Source organism: Alligator mississippiensis, chromosome 12, assembly GCF_030867095.1.
Source record: "Alligator mississippiensis isolate rAllMis1 chromosome 12, rAllMis1, whole genome shotgun sequence".
NCBI lineage: Eukaryota > Metazoa > Chordata > Crocodylia > Alligatoridae > Alligator > Alligator mississippiensis.
The window spans coordinates 61,267,838-61,289,498 of record NC_081835.1 but is presented as its reverse complement, the minus strand read 5'-3'; the positions used below and the strand labels follow the sequence as shown (position 1 = coordinate 61,289,498).

At 49.3% G+C, this 21,661-nt stretch overlaps 1 protein-coding gene across 5 annotated transcripts in view; it reads left to right on the top strand.

The window, feature by feature from the left end:
* The window catches only part of SARDH (sarcosine dehydrogenase), a 74,308-nt gene that overhangs the window by 16,850 nt on the left and 35,797 nt on the right, over window positions 1-21,661 (top strand). For all 5 annotated transcript variants that reach the window (XM_059715656.1, XM_059715657.1, XM_014603834.3 and 2 more), the window contains 7 exons: window positions 4,289-4,375; window positions 4,625-4,715; window positions 14,107-14,248; window positions 16,465-16,548; window positions 16,933-17,046; window positions 18,211-18,349; window positions 19,628-19,738. In XM_059715656.1, coding sequence (XP_059571639.1) covers window positions 4,289-4,375; window positions 4,625-4,715; window positions 14,107-14,248; window positions 16,465-16,548; window positions 16,933-17,046; window positions 18,211-18,349; window positions 19,628-19,738 — 768 coding nt within the window. The remainder of the gene's footprint in view (window positions 1-4,288; window positions 4,376-4,624; window positions 4,716-14,106; window positions 14,249-16,464; window positions 16,549-16,932; window positions 17,047-18,210; window positions 18,350-19,627; window positions 19,739-21,661) is intronic.

Below are 21,661 nucleotides of genomic sequence, written 5' to 3'. Positions count from 1 at the left end.
TCCTGTTCAGGATGAAAATACCTTTTCTGGAGAGGTTTGCATGACATCTGCCTGGAGCCAAGCCCTGGCTCTAGATTGCGCTCAGCCTTTTCCCTTAGGCTGAGAGCCTTGAGGAAATTCCCCCAGTGCAATCCATCAAGTTTAAAAAAAAAAAGACATCTCTCATTTTGTTGAATCATTTAAAAGGAAAAACCCTCCAGCCCCTCAGGGATGGAGCTGCACAGTTGCTCGGTAGGAAAGTAGGACACATCTCTTGCCCCATACCAGATAAAACATGACATTTACAGGGTAGATGCGTCGGCCCGAAGAAGGGCGGCTTTGATTGAGTTGAAGTGTGAGTGCTGCCAGCGCTCTCCAGTGGGAAATCAGCTCTTTGTAGAGCTGTGTAAGATGTGTGTAGCCCAGTAATGTAGTTTCCAAAGGGTCACTGAGCCCGTGCTGGGCTTTAAACCAACATCTATTCGCTCTGTAAAAACACTGAGCCACGTTGGGGCTGGAATGCATGAACCAATGGCAAAGCAGGGCTGTTTGCTTTCATGGTCAATATTTTATAAGCAGGGTGATCTAGTCCTTTTTATATTTGCAATTTGACTGGCCCCTGGGGAATCCAGGGGGGAGAGTGCATGTACTCAGTACTTGTATAGTTCTTGGACCATAAGAAACCAGGTTGGCAAAAGTGTTGCAGGATTTGACAGAGTGGGCTGGAGACTGGGAAGGAGCTACAGAGGGCTCGATGTTGTACGTGCTGTTTAGGGCAGAGGGTAAAAACATAGCCCAGGTAAGCAGGCTTCAGTCGTATGCAAACTTCTGCTAACTGGTAAGGTATCCAGGTTGTAGCTGTATTGGTCTAGAGGAGAAAGGAATCTGGGCTTATGGTAGAGGTGATCTCTCCTATTAGACCAACAAGATTTTTGCAAAAAAAATGCCTTTAATTGCAAGCTGTTGGGCACAAACACCCTTCATCAGGCTTCGGGCATAAACGCCCTTCATCAGGCATCAGAGAAGATTGTAAAAGTTCTCCTGGGTAGAAATGCAAGTTCATGTTTCATAGGATTTCACAGAGGAGTCAATAGATGGAAAACTCCTCTGGGCTGGCAGGTCTTATCTGTTAAAGAGTCTCTCACCTCTCTTGTGAGGTTCTGTGATGATGCATATTAGCCTGATGAAGGGTGTTTGTGCCCAAAAGCTTGCAATTAAAGAATTTTTTTTGCCAAAATCTGTTTGGTCTAATAAAAGAGATCACCTCTACCATGAGCCCAGATTGCTAACTGTTAATTAACTTATGCTAGCTGATCCTGCGTGCTAACAGATCCAGGCCAGGCCTAGCACTGTGCTGGATGCTGTGAGGAGCTGGAACGTCCTCATAGAAGTGAGGGCAGAATTTGGACCCCCTTGTTTCAAAATCATGGATCCACAGCCGCTCATCCTGGGCGCGTGTCCTGCTCAGGCTGGATGGGGCCAAGAGCTGGAGCAGCAGGGGTTAGGAACGAGTTGTTGGCTATCCAGGAGAGCTCTGCAGGAAAATCTTAAACACTGTCTCTCTGCTCTTCTGCTCCTGGTGAATGCTAGACACCGAGGTCCTCTAAGTCACCAATTTCCTTCTCCCCTCTGCAGAAAGTTTTGCCCTGAATCCTGTTCCCGCCAGGCATTCACCTCCCGTTCCTTCCCCTGGCTCTCTTGTCACCACTTGCTTAGACTTTCCATGCTGGTGGCGAAGGGTGTACCGTGCATCTGTGCTGATGATCTGATACATGGCCTGGGCAGCAGAAGCCAAGCCACGCTGGCTTTTCCCTTTGTCAGATAGATGTTTCTATCACAGGCCTGCCTTCTCAAACAAAACCGTTCCTGTGCAGATAATTGGTGCTTTGGAAAATAAGGTTTCTGAGCTCCTAGTTTTCGTGACTTGCTGGGCAAATGAATGTTAAAGATTCTCACTTGCCTTGTAAGGGATTTGCTGTAGAGGAGGATTAGCAAGTGCCGTCATGGCGAGTCCTCTTCCTCAAATCTTAGAATGATAGGAAATGAGGGTGGGAAGGAACCTCAGGAGGTCACATCTTGTCCAACCCCCTGCTCAAAGCAGGACCAGGCCCAACTACATCATCTCAGTCAAGACTTTGTCAAGCTGGGCCTTAAAAACCTCCAAGGATGGAGACTCCACAACCCCTCCGGGTAACTTGTTCCAGTGCTTCACCACCCTCCTAGCGAGAAAGTTTCCTAATATCCAACCTAAACTGCAACATGAGCCCATTCATTGCTCCTTGTTCGGTCATCTCATCCGCCCCTGCTGAGAACAGCCCAGCTCCATCCTCTTTGCAACCCACCTGCAGGGAGCTGAAGGCTGCTATCAAATCTCTATTTGGTCTTCCCTTCTCCAGACTAAATAAGCCTGCAGTCTGCCCTGATGCCACTTATCTAGCCTATGGAGCTGAAAGCTTGAGCACCGCTGCTCTAAAGGTCCCGTAGACATTGGAAGTGAGCCCAGCCCACAAGGTTCAGCTCCAGATCCAGATCCCATGCCTCCCCTGCAGCTCCGAAATGAGTGGCCAAACATGGAGCTTTGTGTCAGGGTTGTCCCTTGTACAAGCAGAAGCAGCAAGTCTAAGGGAAATTTCGGGGAAGAGTTCAGCCTGAATAATTGCAGCCAGGGCTCCCTGGATTGTAGTCTTAGCTGATCATCATTCAAGAGAAGCAGGACAGGAGTCACTCAGTTCTCAGACAAGAGCGCTCACTACAGAGGTGTCTGTCCAGCATCCCTGGAGTCAGCACTGGATCATCACTCACAGCACAGAGTCGAATCGCTGACCACACGACTTGTTGGTGCAGGGTCCAGAGCATGTCATCAGTAAGACGCCTTGGTGGTTTCTTAAAAACAATACAGGCACGAGCCTGGCATCCAGGTGACATCCTGTTTTGGATGGTGACATTACAGTTCACGACACTATACTTGTTCTTTCCCAGTCCCAAACTTTGGGGGTACCAAAACAGCAGGAGTTGCCTCCTCATTGCCAAGCCTGGTAGTGTGCTAAGATGTCCCTTTTACTGCAGTCTGTTTGAGGCCATCTTTTTGTGAGGCTGTTCAGTGCCCCTAAACTCTCTCACAATTATACCTGCTCCTGCATTATTTAATGGTTCGTTTCTCTGGTAGCAACACCCAGGCATCCCAGTGGTAGACAGGACCCACTATGCAGGGTGCTGGGCAAGCAAAGAACTGATGAGATGGTCCTGCCTGGAAGAGATTACTCTTTGCCATGCTAATGCTGCCTTCCCTGGAGACAGAGACAACATGAATTAGCTGAAAATTGCTGGGTGGAGCTAAAAACCAAAGGGGGATCACATAAACCAAACCTGACACCCCAGTGGACGGAGAGATTGTCTTCCAAGCTATTCCACAAAGGTTAAAAACAACTCATTGACCTGCCGGGCATTTTTCTTCTTCCATCCCAGCCTGGCAAATATATATATATATATATATATATATATAATTTTTTTTTTGACAGCCATATCTGGAACAGGAATTGGCAGAAGGAGACATCATTAACACAGGAGCCCTGGGCAGCTGTTCAGCTGCAGTCCATTAGATTTATAAAGAAGGATTTATTTTAAATGCATGGAGCACATCGGCAGAAACAGATTAAGAAAAAAAAAAAAGTATGAACGTGGTCCAGCCCTTGAAGAGATGACTCATGGAGGGACGCCACTTTTTGACTTGCGTGGGATAAGGGGAAAGTGTAATGATCTTGGAGGAATGAGGAAGCCTGAGAGCAACTGCTAATTTAATTAGATTGAGACATATTATCCATTGCACTTCACGGATGGCCTAGTGTAGAGCATTCCCCTGAAGTTCACCCTTTACCCATGTCGCTGAAGGCCTCTTCTTTTGAAACCGTCCTCCTGGTACGAGGGGGAAGACAAATACCACTGAGATCTCTGGATACCCTGAGGGCAACACGCAGATGAGGAGTTTTAATGGCAAGGGCCAGGCTGGTGGTATTCCTGCAATGGCAATGCTTATATAGGGATGATATTGGGATGATGGAGTTGGGGCTGGTCCTGCTTGGAGCAGGGGGTTGGACTCGATGTGACCTCCTGAGGTCCCTTCCAACCCAAATTTTCTATGAGTCTATGAAACGAGCATCTTAAATTCGAAGGGGGCAGGACCGGAGGTTGAGTACTGGCACGGCAGGACCAGAAGCAAGCCAGTGTCGAACACGTAGGAAAGAGCCTGTTTGAATTACAGTGGGAGCTCATGGTTTGGCTGATGGGCTGTGTCATCTTTGTTGTCTTGCAGAATCCTTCACGGCCGACCATAAGCCTCTCATGGGGGAAGCGCCAGAAGTTCGGGGCTTTTTCCTTGGTTGTGGCTTCAACAGTGCAGGTAAGATAAGACCTTTAAAAAAAAAAATCCAAGTGCCTGCCTTTAGCCCAGTGCACTTTGTGGAGTGTGCAATCAAGGCCATTGTAAAATACTTCTGGCTTGAGGCAATAAGGGCTTAATCTTGCCATCACTTCCCAGGCAAGGTTCCTGTCAACCTCAGCAGGGATTTGCACATACGGCAGATTCGGAGCAACTCAAATAGATCCTCTGAGTCACCAGCACCCCTCTCTCCTTTCTCTTCTCCCTCAGGAATGATGCTCGGAGGTGGCTGCGGGAAGGAATTAGCCCACTGGATTATTCACGGGCGTCCTGAAAAGGATATGTACGGCTATGATATCAGGCATGTATTCCCACCCCAAGCCTTGCGTCCCTGTTAAATGCTGTAAATACATTTGAAAGGAAACTGTGTGTTTAGGAGAAGAGTTTTGTTCTGGTTTGGTTGAAAGGGTCTCATCTTTGGTTGAAAGGGGCTGGGAGCTGCATCTCCACTTGGGTGAGTTGGGCTAGAAATGCCTCCCGTCATTACTGGGAGATGGGTAGAAGAGAGCGGTAGGATGCAGCGAAGCTCAACCAGAGGACGGCTTCATTGTGCTAGGCATGGTACAAATTCCTGGCAAGAGGCAGGATTTGCTCCAAAGAGCTTGTAATCTAGATAGGATAGATAGATAAAGAGTAAGGGAAAGGCAGCATTGCATTCCCCTTCTGCAGAGATGGCGTATCGTGGCCCAAGGCCAGGCGCAGGACCCGAGCCAGAGCAAGGACCTGAACCCACATCTCCACTCAGCATCTTCAGCAGCAGCAACGAAACACCTTATGGAGAATCCCGTTCTTCTTTGCCAGGGTGGTCGGCTTTAGAGATGGGTCTGAGCGCTCACCAGTAACAGGCGTGTTCGAAGCGTGTGATTCCCAACTCATGGGGCAGGCTTATCTTAAACATAATGAATTTGGCGCTCTTGTTGTTTGTCCCTCCTAGCCTTTGCGAATTTGGGGCTCGCTGGGTCACGTGCCCATGCTCGACTCTGAAACCAGGAAGGCTGGAATCGTGGGATCTGACTGAAAGCTCAGATGCTCGTGTGTTCATGTGCTTCAAAAAGGTTGGGGCTTTAAAGGAGGCACCAATGACTGTGAGAGTCATAAAGAAAGCATGAGAGTTTGCAGCACTGCTTTGTGAGAATAGCCCTTTGGTGTCATTGTTGTAGCTGTAATTACAAGCACCTCTGAATTATCAGGGCCTTTGGCAATCCAGTTGTGCGCATGGTGGTTTGAGCCACTAGGTCATTTAGGCCCAAGAGGCAGCGTGCTGCGCCTTGCTCTGTATCTAGAGGGACAGAAAAGCATCCCTTGCACCCCACAAGAAGTGGGGGCTTTGTCTGCGCAGGCAAGGAGGGGCGATCATATCAGGAGCCTCTCCTGGTGCTGATAATGCGTGTGCTGTATTCCCACTGCTGAGAGGTTTCTGATGGGGTGGAGGAGTTAGAGCTTGGCTCAAAGTAAGGAAACAGCTTCCAAAAAAACCCCTTCCCAAGGTGATATCCTGGGCCTGGCCTCAATGCCAGGGTCTTCCCATCTCCCTCCGGTGCAGCCAGGTGGGACGCAGAGCAGCACGTTGGGAACAGAGAAGTTTCCTACCGGTTATAAACAGCGAGACAGTTGGTCTGGTGCTGGCGCGGACTACAGATTGCATTCCCAGGGCTGCATCCGTTTCTGGATTTGGGGTCTGGGGTCTGTCCCGATGCTTGAACAGGTGGAGGAATGCGGTCCTAAGAGGAACCCAAAGGCTCTTTCTGCCCCTTACCTTCACCCCAGTTTCACACCCTTTGGCATCTGAGAGCCAGGGCCCAACCTCAAACACAGCAGGGCGGTGTACTGCAGGGAGCACTGGGCTGGGACCCTTATTTCCAGCTCTCACATTGACCTCCTGCATGATCCAGCTCTGTGCCTCAGTTTCCCCATTGGTAAAATGGGGACCAGTGATACCGACCTCTTTTGGGGCCTGCTGATTAAGGTGAGGTATTGTTATGGGTCATATGGTTACTCCAGGTAGATTGTACCTGCCTCTGACAGCACGGGTTGTTCTCTAGCATGGCTCGTCTAGCTTCTCAGATCAATAGTCTCATGCTGTGGGATTGAGAGCTGAGAGAGCAAGGCCCTGGAGCGAATGGCTGGGAGCTTCTTGCTTTCAGGCTGTGCTGTAACCACACTGGGACCATTATTGCTAAAACAGTTTTGCTTGCACGGGGTCTTAGGCAGAACCGGGTGTCCGGGGCGGCCAATGTCACTTTTTCTATGAACATAGGGTTGGTCTCTCTGCAGCTGCCTCTGTCTCGGAGGAGCTGGAATCAATTACGCTTAATAGCTTTAATGAATTTACATGTTGGTTTTATCTCATTTCCCTCATTCCGTTTCCGTGCAAACAGCTTCCATCAGACACGAGGAGATTGTAATGACGGGAGAGGACAGGGTAATTACATTTGGGTTTTGTTGTTGTTCAATTAGCACCGTGCCTAGTCCTCTAAGTTAATAATCGAGGTGAAGATTTCAATTGGAGAAAGATGATCTATTCCCCCCTCCGCCTTCTGCAGTCTGATGGGGCCGGGAGGTTTGCACCGTGCCGACGCTGGCTCTGTAATCACCTTTTCTTTCTCCGTCAGGTTTTCTTGGGGTCGGGTTTTCACAGGTGCAATGCCAACAGCAACTTGTCAGAGGCAAAGCTTTTCAAATCACGTTGCAATATGAAGAAGCCCGGCAGAAACTCCTGGAACCAGGCAAATGCCGTCCGTCCCTTCTTCCAGTAGGGGCCAGTAGAAAGACGTCCTGTGTCGTATTCGGTGCCTCGGGATTTTGCAGCTCCCTGATGAAAGGGGCTGCTAGGTTGGCCCCTGCTGCAACATTGCAAGAGGAGCGGCACGCAAGCAAAAAGCTTTGTGAGGTTCAAGATCCAGAAGGGAGCATCGCAGCTTTGTTCCCACTCTGCCACGCTGAGATTTTTCAGATCTGAAAATCCCTTGAAGGGATGTGGAGTGCCCAGGCGGCTATAAACTGGCAGCCCGTCCTATCGGCCTGTACTCCCACCCTCGCGAGCCCACCTCTCAATCTCACGCTGGTTGAACAGGAGAGCCATCTAACCCTGAGGCTGCTTTTTAACAAGGCTGGGCTTCGCCTTCTTGTGTTGCGCTCTTCCCCATCAGGGGACATTCCTGATGTGATATACAGTATGCCAGCGATGCTGGTGTTTTCCCAGTTTGCATCTACTGGAGGGAAACCCCAGATCCAGAAGAGGAGTTGGTGCTTTGGCAAAGGCTATAGGAGGAATGAGGAGTGAGGAGCATGAGTTATGAAACCCCAGATGCATGGTCCTGTATTTCAGCTCACTCCTCCTTCCCCTCTCCATGGTGCATCTTTATTCCTTCTTGCTGTCCTCGTTCCCCTCTCATGAAGCGCTCTTCTTGCAAACTGCGGGTGTCCATCTGCCAGGATCCTACAGTGAGGAGCTACATCTCCACCTGAGGTTCATATGTTGTCTTGTATCTGCCTTCTTATGAGTGCCTTATAACAGCTCCTGGCTGGAGTCTGGGTCTCAGCAGGGCATGTGATTCACATCCAAGCTTTCTGGGCTTTGGCAGGTTCAGGTTTGCTGAAGATGCTGTCTTTGCTCTTTATGGATTTCAGTTCTGGCCTTTATCTCCTCCTCATCCTCCCAGTCCCTTGGTTGACAGCTGCCTGCTCAGACATCTGTGTCTGTATGTTAGCAGCAACGGAAAGAGTAAGCAGAAACATTTAGACATAGTAGTAATTAATCCAGCATCAAAGACGGAAGCTTTCATCTCGATAGATCCCCTGGCACTTTACCACATCGCCATTCGGGACGTCACGTAACTCTTCCGGCTTCGGGGGAGCTACGTGGAGGATGAGTTTTCTACAACATGGATATGTGTCTGTGCATCACTTCACCCACCACTGATGTACAGCCACAACTGAGTGAAAGGTGGTAGGTGTTCGAACATTCACAACGACGTTGCACAGGAAGCAAAGAATAGCACAGCTGCCTGAGCCTGTAAGAAGAAGAGAAAAAGGGAAAATAGCTTATTTGTTGGCTCTCTGGATGATGCAAAAAGTCAGAGAAGGGACACATTTTGGTTCAACTCAAAACAAAACGTATCTGATTTTTTGCTCCTAAAAGGAAAGCCCATTTTGTTTCTACTCACCCCCCCTTTCCTTTCCTTTCCTTTCCTTTCCTTTCCTTTCCTTTCCTTTCCTTTCCTACCTGTTTTCAAACATTAAATACAGCTAATTAGTGAAACAAGCAATAGGCATGTTTTAGGCAGACACAGTTCTTTGGGTAGATGTGACATCTTTTATTAGACCAACTAAACCATTAGAAAAATTGTTCTTTGCAAGCTTTCCAGTTCTTCAGGCATAGGGAGAGAGAGTGAGCCTGAAGAAGGGCGTTTGTGCCTGAAACCTTGCAAAAAAATTTTTTTTCTCAGCTATGGAGTTGATCTAATAAAATATCTCGCGTCTACCCAAAGAACCTTGTCCTTAGACCAACACGGCTACAACCAAAAACCCTAATGCGTGGAAATGTTTTAGCCAAAAACCCTAATGCATGGAAATGTTTTGGCATTTGAAAAAAATCAGCTCAGTTCTTTTGTTTTCGGCTCAGTTTGATCTGTTCAGCTAATGTGATACAAACTCACAGGTCACTTTTATGAACTCATATATTCATAGCTTGGGCTGAGAGAAATGTCTGAAGTCAAGCACAATTACCCCACGTTTTTTTGGGGGGGGGGAGCAGACCTGGGCAGGTTTGTGCAGAGCTCCTGTGGGTCTTCTGCAGACTGCGCCTCCTTGCTCTGTGCCGGTTTCTGTCTCTGCCCTGGTTCCCCAGCCCTTTGCTTGGCTTCTTTGTGTTTTCTGGGTTTCAGACCTGGGTCAATATTTGCTTCTGCTGCAGATCTTGTCGTTCCTCTTCTTATTAAGTTCCTTTTCCAATACCTCCCTGTTCCACACATGCAAACATGGCTCATTTCACAATGCTTGCTGGTAAATATTTCACCTGGCAGCTGTTACTGCTCTTGTGTCTATCACAAAGTCACCCTCCTGCTCAATGGGCAGGGGCTTTTGAAGGTGGCAGCGATTGAATACACACTAATAAGCCGGATCTCCATACCTCATGCGGCTCAGGGAGCTGACCTGCCTGATATCCATGGTTGCTCTCGGTCTTTTGGTTTCCTTTCTTGTTGGGGGGGGGGTCTCCCACATTCGGGAGTCCTAGGATGGCAAGAGGGGGGAGAGGGGCCCATCTCTAAGCAAAGAGCCTTTTCCTCTGGTCGCTGTGCTCAGCTCTGCCCTTTTCCAAGTGCCCTGCGTCTCCTCTGCAGGAAGAGAACAGGGAAGAAAGTTGAAAATATTGTTTTAAAGGGCCCAATAAATTACACTTTGTCTTGCCGTTCGCCCGATGTCTGGCTCTCCTGCTCCAGACCTGGGGGCTTTGGGCTGGAAGGAAGCCTGCTGTAATTCTGAAAAACGCGTCCCTGCTTGCCAAGATCAGTGGATGGGAAAGGTGCCACCAGCAAGAGAGAGGGAGGTTATTGTCCATGAGTTATAGGTCTCTGTTAATAATAATATGAGCATGTGCTGAACTGGCACATTCCTGCTAGGAGGTTTTCTGTTTAAGAGATGAAAATATGTCAAACAAATTTAAAATGCTTTGGGTTTTATTTATATTTCAGTCTGGGGAGAATTGGATGAAAAATGTGAAGAATGTCCATGGCTCTCGACTTGCGCAGGGCTGTGTTTAAAGCAGCGTTGTGCAAGAGGCCAGCTCAGTTTGCCTGAAGTCTCCTTTCCCCCTCCATGGGGCCATATTTTGGACTCAGCTCCAAGGGTGTAAATCTGCATCCAGGAGTTTGGTGTGTGCAGGCTGCCGGCAACCAACCCTGGGGGAACTAACTGCACATCCCAATGGCCTGAGGCGTGGGCTGGCCTGCAGTTTGGCCCGTTGTCCCTGCTGTGACTTTTGCCATTCGATTTGGTACAGCACAATCCACAGGCAGTGTCTCACCTTTTGTTTTCTTAAGGTCTGGAAGCGGGACACAGAATCAAATTTAGCATCTCCCTTCTCTGGTGCAAATTCACCATCGCAGACCATGGAAATCAGGGAAGCAGAGCTTTCCCAGTGCCTACAGCACAGGACTCTGCCTAAGAGACCTATACTCTGTTCTCTCTCCGCTCAGCTACTGGTCTGCTGGGTGAATTTAAGAAAAGCCCTTCCTTTCTCAGTGCTTTACTTTCCCCACTGGAAAAAACTAGGTTAAAAGAGAGATTTAGAAAAGTAACAATTAACTGCTTGCACGCATGGCTCAGCAGTGGGTTTAAATCTAGGACTTTGCAGCACGTTGTCACAAAACCTGAGCTAAAGCAGGAATCCCTTCAGCTGCCTGCAGTAGAAGGCTTTTATCCTTTAGGGGACTGGCTAAAAGGAGAGTGTGTCACATACTTGTTACTGTTTCGGTACAGCTGGGACTTTGCCTCCCAGACACTTATGCATTAGTCAGAGCCAATTATGCACTTGTTTTTCGAAGCCCTGATGTATATTCAGGCACCCAGAACATTGACTGTATAATGTGGCATGCATTTGCTTTCCTTGCAATAAGTGATTTTTAGATCGGATGGAGGAGAGTTGACAAACAGATCCTTTGAGGTTGTATCTTGCCTTCCCCGTGTTTGTCCTGCTTGTCCCCAAACCGCCTCTCTGGTCTCCCAGACCGCTCGTGTTTGTTGGAGGTAACACGTAGCAGCGTCTGAGGCTACTGCCTAGATCATCATCCCCTTCATTAGTTGTTCTTGAGGCTTCAATGGCATTTGATAATTTAGGATAATGAGGACAAAATGCACGGGAATTGAGAAGAACCACTTGGAAGTCGAAAAAGCCTTGTTCAGTATATTGCCCAGTCTCTCACTAAGGCTAGCCTAGTCCTGTGCTGAGGTGGCTGCCGTGGGGCGCATTGTGAAAGCCATAGAGGCTGGTCCCCAGTCTCTATGCATTTATACTGGGAGAGAACTAATTGATTACTGCTGGGCACCTTGCGGTTACTCTGTGCTCAGTGTGACGGATGGTGACATTTAATGCTCCTTTTTCCCTGGTGGAAATGTGTAGGGTGATGGACAACGGCATCTGTCCTGCCCAAGCAGCAGCGACCGTGCCAAGTGCAGGAAGGTGGACGGTCCGGCTCAGGATGCTGTCAGACCTGGGACAGCAATGCCAACAAGCAGTGAATTCACTGGTGCTGCATTGATTCTCACCAGCTGAGACTGGGAGTTTGCTATTACTTTGGACGAGGTACACAACACAACGATCCTCCGTGCACTCTTCTGATGATGGTCAGAGCACCACGTAGAAAAGAGCTGGCCAGATAGGCTGGGAGAATGCATCGCCTCTATCCCGATCACAATGTGTATTAAGTCCTAGTTGTGAGCAAGGAGGACCTGCCAGTTTTCCCATGTCTCACTTGGATGGCATTCCTCCTGCTCCTTGTCCCTCGCATCTGGAAGGAGACGTTACAGGAGCCATTAAAAACTGTGTTTAGGTGCATTGCTTGGGAGATGTGCATCAGGCGTCTCATGGGCTCTGGAGTTTGTCCTACCCCTTTCAATGAGCTGAGCATCCTTATTGCATAGTGATGCTGATGTGAGAAGTTGGAGCTTAATGCTTGTGTTCCTCTCAGATCTACGGAGGATCTGATGCTCTACACAGGCAACGTTAGCTTGCAGAGACACTCCGCTGGGGTGGGGATGTGGTGAATACAGTAGGGTTGATCCTTCTTTATTTTGGTTTGGCTTCTAGAGCAAGTCCTCTTTGCACAGGGCGCTATATATGCAGCTTAGTGAGGGGAGAGGGGAAGTGCTGGGGCTATCCCGTTTCACTGGCTAAATTTTACCATGTTAACTAATTCTGGAAGCCATGCCCTTTGCTCTGCATAGGCCCCAAAAGGGTGGCACTAGAGGTAGTCATTGCTATTCCGGGCTGCGCCTCGGTGGACCCATGAAACCTCGCTGTGTGGATGTCCTCCCACATATTCCTTGCCATGCACACAAACCCACGGGGAACGCACTGCTTGTTCAGCTGCTGTCTGTGCTGACCACTGGAAAGGGGAGTGGAGAACAAAGCCCAGATGTGAATGCCCAGGACAAGCAAGGTATCCAGGTTGTAGCATATTGGTCTAGAGGAAAAAGCAATCGGGGCTCGTGGTAGAGACAAGGAAGAGCGAGGGCATTTGAGATCCCAGCTCCAATCAGCATTTTTTGCAGAATGGCTCTTCTTTTCCAAAGGGCCCCAAAGCAAACACGAGCCAGCCCCTGCCCTGCCATGTGGGAACTCAGCACCCAGGCTCCAGTCCCGCAGTTGGAGCTGATCTCTGGTGATATAACACAGAGTGGGCATTTGCAATGCTGTTAGCTCCTGAGCAGCGAGAACTAAATGCTAATCGCTGTTCTGTTCGAGCAAAGCAGCAGGGTTATATAAAACCGACCAACCCACCCTTGCTCTCCCCGCCTTCTGCCAGCATTTCAGAGGGTTTGGAGAGGAAGTCAGAGCTGGCAGGACTGCTGGAAGGGCTGAGGGGGCTCTGCTCAGTCTTTAAAGATCCAGGTGTCAATCGGGGCTTCCCCTCAGCTCGCTGTGCTCACATTTGAGTCAGGACACCCTTTAAGCAAGTGCTTATTTCCCTTTGAAATCAATGAGATTTGACTGTGTACCTGAACTGGGACCTTTATACCGATGAAAAGCAAAGGAGCGTTCTCTCTGCCCTTTACCTCCCTCGTTCACCTGTCCTGGCTGGTTTTATCTCGGTGCTGCTGACATTTCCCATCTCTCAGCGGATCTTTGCAGGATGAGAGCCGGGGTTTGTGTGAAGAGGGGTGAAACGCTCCCGGTAAGGTTGCACGACATAGGATTCCTATTCCTGCTTCCTAGACTCGCTGCCCTGCTCCCAAGCAGCTGCACGGAGAGACCTCCCAGCTCCTCCAGCCAGGAGGACGTTCTTGCAGGGTATCCGCTCATAACCGGTTTCTTTATGGACAAACCGTGTTCCAGGTGAAAGGAAGGGATTGAGGTGTGACAGGTGCATTATGGGGAGCCAGGGCTGAAATACCAGGGGTACTAATGGTTATAACTGAAGTGCAGATGCAGAACTGTGGGGTTTGAGTGCCAAGACTGAAAAAGCAAGGGTCAAGACAGAGGTTGGTCATTGGTCAAGACGTAGGTTTTAGCACAGAGTGACAAGAAGCTTTCTGTTGGGCTCAGGACAGTGCCAATGCTACCGTCAAGGAGCCTACACAGAGCCCAAGAGTCTTATACCTGGTAATCAGCCAGGTTATAACACTGTGACTTCAATTCTGCTGCCTGTAGGGCCTGGAAAATAGAGAACAGTTGTAGCACAGTGCACTCCAGCCCCATGCCTTCTTTATGCCTTCCCTCAAATTGCCCTGACATCCTTCTCCAGGAGGCTGGGAGCCTTGCAATGTGGGGTATGCTTAGGGTGTGCTCCCTTATCTACTTGCATTGCAAGCTCTTGGCAGCCAGGGCTGTCTTTCACTACCTGCAAGTACAGCTCTCAACACAATGGGGGCTGTCATTTCAGCCGGAGACTCTGGTGAGCCAAGCAGTGATGGGAGGTGGGTGATACATCGATGGCTTTGCTCCTGAAGGCTCCTTCCTCTTTGCCTTTCAGGAGATTTCACCACTCTCTCACCAACAACAACCGCTGGATACGGGAGCGAAGCCACGAGTCGTACGCCAAGAACTACTCGGTTGTCTTCCCATATGACGAGCCGCTGGCCGGACGCAACATGAGGAAAGACCCACTGCACGAGGTCAGGGGGCCGACCCTTGTGGGAAGGGATGGCTTGAGGGAGCCAGGCATCAGGATCTCTCTAACCAAAGCTTGTCCATCAACATGTCCTCATTCATGCAAATCCGCAGCAATTGATGGCCCTGGATCTGTAACAGCAGTTTCTCATTTGGCTTCCAGGGGAACCATTAAGCAGCACAAAAAACCTACAACTTACTTGCTGAGAAAGGGGAAGACTGGAAGCAGGGCTACCCCAGGACTGCAGGTGCACCGTCAGCATGGGCAGGCACAACTCCACGAAATACAGCAGCTATGCAGCCATCTCTTGCATGGCTAGTGCCGAACGTTGTCCTGGGGTTGGTTTGGTGCCGCTGTAGGACAGAGAGAGAAATATGCCAGGAGGTGAGATCCTGCTCAGCGTGATTGCAGGTCTCCTGCTTCCTCCCCCAGCTGCTCCAAAGGATCCCAGGTGGTTGAACCACCTTGGGATGGAGCTCGTTAAAATCCAGCCCTCTCCCTGGCTGTCTCGCCAGCCTCGCTGAGTGACGCGCGGGGCTTGTGGTGTGGGAGAGCGATGCTTTTTAAGCAGATGGCGCTGTATTAATAGCAGGCTAGTGGCGTGTGGCAGATTACAAGGCTTTCTGTTCCCGGCCTGTGACTGCCTCCGAATCCCTCGGAAACACCACGCCGGCTTGGCTTGAGCTGAACACGACCTTGATAGGATGTGGTAGCAGAACAGCTCCAAAAGGAAGGTTTCTCAAAGCAGGTCTGCAAAGATGACATTCATTTTTCCTCTCTGGTCTGTCTCGAGGGATTGGTACTGTGCTATGGCCAGCTTATCATTCACCACTGCACTCGCGTGGGGTCTAAGGCACGTGGCGGACAGCCCGGAGGTTGCAATTTGGGGTCATAGCAGAAACACTTATGGCACGGGCCGGCCCTGTCGGATTCCAGTGAATCTGCTAAATACCTTGTCACGAGGGCATGAAAAAGGAAAGGAAGTACTTGCATACCCTGCAAACGTGAGACGAGCAAGGGGCTGAGGCAAAGAGAGAGACAGATGTTTAAATAGCCTGGAGCTCGACCTGGTCTGGGCCTCCCTGGCACAGGTTTTAAACCTGTGCTAAATGCTCTTCAGTTTTCCATAAGGGAAATGCTATCTGGGCTCCTGGACGATGCACTGTTGTACGCTCTTCAGCAGGTTACTTGTGGCCCAAATGTTTAAATTGCAGTGCCCTGGCAGGAGTCCCGATTTTCAGACTCACTCCTGGATGCCAGTCTTGTTTCCACTGCTCTGGGTCCATTTGCTTTCCTACCAGTCTGAATAAGGCCTGAATCAAAAAAAACAGGTTTCCCAAGCCAGTTTCAGCTTGTTAGTTCAGGTGACACCATTTCCCCTTCCCTTCCTCTTTCTTTCCCCAATGCGGAGCTGGCATATGAGCAGCAAAATGGACTTTCCCCCTTTCCTTGTTCCCCCTTTCAGTTGACAGCTCAGTTGTTCTCTGTTACCGAGAATGCAGCTTTTTAATAGATTGCCTAATAAGTGATGCCCGTTTGACTGACAGCCTGGTATTTATTCACAGCGCTCCAGAACATGTGCTATGTTTTATAAATAGAGGTGAATCATTTCTAAAATATTCAACAAAAACTATTCTTTTTGAACATAAACACAAAACAAATATATCCCCGTGGCCCGCCTAATTACTATGTGCAGGTCTGGGCTGTGGAAGGAGGCATAAAAGGGCCATCTAAATATTAAACGCTGTTAATATTACCATTGTAGACATGTGTATTGGAGCCGTGTTGTGGGGAACATCTGGCTTGTTGTCAGTCAATTCATAATTGATGCTACATGGCATGAACTTGGCATGATGGACTTGAGCAATTCCTTGTTACAGGGTAGTAGTCAGACGAATAACTTACCCCAGTTGGATCAAAGGATAAGTTTGTTATGGGGATATTAAGGGTATCTGCTGTTATACCAGCGATGACTGTAAGGCCCTGATTATAACACCTGCTGTAGGCTGCATTAGCTTGTGCCAGGCTGGAGCCTAGCCATCCAGGCAAATTCCATGTTATGCAACAACTAATAGATGCCTGTTCACAATGCGATCTACCCTTGAATCCATATTTAATGGCTACAGCCTGGAAGTGACTGGACGGAGTCCAGTGTAATCAGGTGCTTATCGCCCAGCTTTTTCTAATGCATAGGATGTGTTTTGTCCCCTTCTTGCAAAGGAGCTGCTACAGCAAGGCTGCGTGTTCCAGGAGAGACACGGCTGGGAGAGACCTGGCTGGTTCAACACACAAGGAGCAGCTCCCGTAAGCACGGCAGTATTTCAAACGTCAGCACCATGGGGTAAAGCGATGGAGCCCTGGTGAATGGTACAGGGAGGCTGGTGATTGAAACGGGGGGTGGTTTGGTTTCGAGGGAGGGGGGATGTTCACAATCAGTAGATCAGCTTGAACCTCAGATCTGAACTCCTTCGTATTTCAAAAGGGAGGGCGAGGGGGATTTGCAATGGTCTGCAGTGGTTTGCTTTCCAGGTATGGGCTGAATACGGTCAAAATCCCATCCAAATCACCTGGAAAGCAAAAGCTGATTTGCTGCCCAGACCTGCTCCAAGTCCCCTCTGCCCTTTCCCCATACTTCACGGTGGGTTGTATTTCCTCATTGTCTTTCTTTCCTCCCCGCTTTATTTTTAGATTTTGGATTATGACTATTACGGTGCTTACGACCAAAAGCCTCATGAAGCCTATGCCTATAACCACCTGCTGGGGGATGAATACACCTTTGATTTCCCACCTCATCACAACACTGTAAGTAGCAAAGACGTGCGAGTCGATGGACTCCCTATCTGGAGATCTCAGCTCTTTTATCACAGGACAGCTGGTTCACACCGCTTTATTGGGCTAAGAGGAATCAGGAACAGGGACTGTATCTTTGCTTTATCAGACACTAGACATAACTACAGGGTTGTATAAATGCTCAATAAGCATCATAACTTTTCAAGTGGAATCCATTCTGGTCCATTAGTTTAATTAGTGCCTAAATCCTTTTGCTGGCCCCTGTTTACGGGATAAATTTCACGCCGGTGCATTGTGAAAAACATGGAACATCTCGTGAGGCCCGTGTACGCATGACTTTCAAGGCACTCACCATCAAAATAATCAGTTTTCAAGCACATCCAACAGCTTTCTCTTTGGAGGCATGAGTCCACAGCAGGCTGAGCATTTCAAAAAAGAGCTCCTTGTTGAGCTATCGGAGAAACACATGGGGAAAATTTAAGCGAGATAAAAAACAGGACTGTTGCTCTCAAAACGACATGCGCAGCCTGTGAAGGTTTGGGTCGGGTGAGACAAATGAGATGCAGATACAAACCCCTGTTGCTTTGGTTTTGCAAAACCCAGCAGGTAAGGTTTGGAAATATGGAAACCAGCCCCACCTTTGTCCATGCTCGGAAACATCAAAAAAGCATCCAGAAGGAGTTTTACTGCCGTCCTCCCAAATTGAAGAGTCGAGAGAAAGCATGGGAAAAGTTTAAATTTGTCCTCCTACCAATTGAACAAGGACCTCAGAGCAGACACAGAACGAAGAGCCCTTTTTAAAACTCTAGTATTTCTTTGCTGCAAAATGAGAGAACTGGGAGTCAGAGCTAAACCCATCTGGCGGGTTGTTGGGAGATGAATCTTATAGGGAAATAACAACTAATTCGACAGGATAGCACCAGTCTCCTAAGATAAGCTATTGATTGAAGGAGTTGGATCAGCGGGGCGGTGTTGTCATTAGAGATGCTGCATTTGAATACCTATTTTTAAAGGATCCTTTAAAAGCGCTACAGAAAGCTTAGAAAGCACCGAGTTACATGTTCTTTTATTGTTTCCACTGTCTCCTTACATAAACGCTTCTAATTTGCCTGGATGTTTCCTTTTGTGGAGCAAGAAAAGACGGTGCCGCTTCATTTGCGTGTGCTTTAATTTTAGATCAAGAAGGAGTGCTTAACCTGCAGAAATGCAGTGGCCGTCTTTGACATGTCTTATTTCGGCAAATTCTACCTGGTGGGTCCAGAGGCGAGCAAGGCGGCCGACTGGCTGTTTACCGCTGATGTTAGCAAGTCGCCAGGTACGGGTTCAACCTTGTTATTTCAACTCCGAAAATGCCCGCTTTGTGGATATTTCTGCTGAGCACAGTACAAAAAGGTCACCCCAGAAAATTATATATTTAATCAAAACAAGCGCTGTGGCCTGAACTGTCATTTTTTTTTAATTATTGCTTTCGCTGAGGATGTTTGGAAGCATTTGAGGTGGAAGGCTCTCTCTGCCTGCTGGGAGGGCTGGATTCAGATCTCATTTACACAGGGTAAACCCGGGGACTTCTGAAGCTGGAAGAAGTGAGGCGAGACCTGGCTCTCAAAGCCCAGGTGTGAATGCACACCTGGGCAGCAGACCGGGCTGCAATAGGTAGCGGTGACAAACTCTGGATCATTCAGGAGCTCTGATGTCTCCTGCACAACACAAATTCATAGTATTATAGTACTTAGGGTCGGAAGGGATCTAAACAGATCATCCGGTCCGACCCCCTGCCCCAGGCAGGAAGGGGTGCCTGGATCATATCACCCCAGCCAAATTGGGAGTCACCCCCTGACGTCCAAGAGATATAATAGTAGCATAAAACTGACAGGCAAAGGACATCTGTCCCATTCAGCTGGTCGTCCCTTGCTTACATGCAGTTCCCACCTGCAGATGGATGCAAGGCCACCACCTGCAGCTGGCGTTAATAGGCACAGCGACCAGGGCTTCAGGGGAGCTGCGCTGATTCATACCAGCTACACCTCGGGCTCTTAATCTTTATTTCTAATCTGGGGCTAAAAGCCTCCTGCCATTTGATAACCTCCAGAGGCCTCGCTTGCCTTGTTAAATCTCGGTTCCCTCAGCTTCCCAACAGGTCGCCTTTATCTTATGTGCATACCCAGCTGAGCTGTGTTCTTGGGCAGGTGAAGTTGCTGTTTGTTAGCTCATTAACCTTTTCCTTTACAGAGGAATGGCTTTGAATCCTGACCTTAACCTCAAAGGAAAAGCTAGTTGCTCAAACTGTCTAGTCCGCATTTGTTCTCACCCTACGGCTCCAAGGCGATCAGTGCTGTCTGTTAGCGAGAGGCCCAGCCCCACGAGGACGGAGCATGCCTCCGCTGGGGAACTTTGTGAGACGGGGTGGGCACGCGACAGCATTACGATTCCCTTGTTTTACGTTAAGGACTAACGAGCGTTCTCGCGTGAGGAGGGGACTCATTAGTGAGTGGGAAGATTGCATTGCAGGATTTGTCCCCCCGACCCCGCAACACTGCAACTGCTAGCTGCTGTCGGAAGGTTTTGATCCCCAGCGGCTCTCTCCTGTTTTTAGGATCGACCGTTTACACGTGCATGTTGAACAAGCGCGGTGGTGTCGAGAGCGACCTGACTGTCAGTCGAATCAGTCCCGGCAGCCAGGCCTCCCTGGCTCCAGCTTTTGAAGGTAAAACCCTGGGCAACAATCCTATGCTTCCCATGACACGTATTTGGGCCACCAGGTAGTTTCGGCTGGGGCAAAATTCCCTCTTTGAGTTTGAAAGGTGAGCCAGTGTTTTTGTTCAGCTCCAATCCCCAGCTCTTGGCTAGTCTACCTGTACTGTGCTGAGCAGCTGCCGCATCCCCATCCTCAGGTCCATAACATGGAGAAGCCTAGGCCACTGAGCAAGGTTTCCTGCCTCACTGCCGTGCATGTGTCAAGGATCGAACCCCTATAGGGCAGGGAGAGTCGCAGAGGCTTGCAGCTCATTGCTCTGTGCTCAGTGGAGGCTGGGTGCTGGGGATATGTGCTGGCAGCCTTCTAGCTCCTGTCATGTTGCTTAATATGAAAGCAGAGCTGCTCCTTCATGGAGCCCAAATGCCCCTCCTGAAAAAAAGGCTCCTGCCAGCCTCACTCAGCTCAGTGCTGCCAAAAGCGGTGGAACAGGAGCAGGATGGGGTCCTGCGGTCGGTGCCTGGTGGACCTGCCTATCGAGAAGCCAGGAGCATAGCAAGCCTGGAAACCCGGTGCAATGATATCCGCATTACGGATGGGGAGCTGTGGGGGGAACTGTGGCCGCAGGTTCAATAAGAGGCCTGGCAACTTTGACATTGTCTCTTTAATTTCACCCTGGGAAGGGAATCGTGTTGCTCTTGGCCAGTGCATGGGGATGATTGGGTTACCTAATTCTAGCCACCTGGTATCCCCCCCACTTCCTCCACAGCTATCAGTAGATGTAACCAGATTAGCGCTTCTCCTTGTCCCCGGGGTGCTTGTAAACCAACCAGGTTCTTATTGGCTTTATTGGGTTTCATTCAGACATTGGTGCTCTGAATGGCAGCTGTGACCTCTCCTGCAGTCCTTATCTGCTGCAATAAAGGGGAATTAGAAAGGAGGAGAGCAATCAGCCTGGAGGCCGCTAATGGCATTAAGCAGCTACGGTGGAGGAGGGCAGCAGCGTGCCCAAGCTGGCTCCACCAAACTGCCTTGCCTTGTCCTAATGGGCGTCTGTTTGCTAATGATGCCCCTGCTCCCCCTCTTAAGGGAGGAACACACATGGGAGGTGACTCCTGGACCCCAGGCCTGAGAGAAGATAACCTGGCGGTCAACATCCACTTGTCTTCCTCAGTCCTGCTAACAGCACGTGGGTCAGGCTCTGGGTATGGAGAAGTCTTGGGTCAGGAGAGGGGTCCAGTCGGAGCAGAGGAGGGAGGGGGCATCTTGAGCTGTGTGACGGATGGTGACAGATGCCTCCTTGACACTGGCCTGCCCTTGCTTGGCAGAAACCAGCACTATTCCTCTCTGCCTTTCATGGACATTAAATTCTCTCTTTCTCTGTTGTGCTCACACACATGCACAAACACACACACATGCATGCACAAACACACACACATACATATGCATGCACAAACGTGCACACAAACACATGCATGCACACTTGCACATACATATACATGCACATGCATGCACACTTGCACATACATATACACGCACATGCACGCACACACATGCTAAGCAGGAAATGTGAAGGGAAGCGGATTGCAGAGCTGCTACGTTTGATGGGTGATGGAGGAGTTTAATAAAAGCAGATCTATTTTTCAATTACAGTAGGTGGCTGCACTTATTATCGTTATGACAGATTACTGGAGTGCGGTTTTGTAGTGGCAGGAAAGGCAGAGGGAGGATCGATTATGGAGCATTAATCAGCTCCCAGATCCCTTCCCCAGGCCGGGTTTTTTTTCCCTCCCCTCTCAATATTACTGACAAAATGCAGTCCACTGCCCTTCTCCCATCTGACATGACTGCAGCAGAAATCAGGGTGATTTCCAGGCTCCTGTCTGCAGCCCACGAGGTCTGACTGCTTCTGGAAGTGAGGCCTGGGGTCAGTGG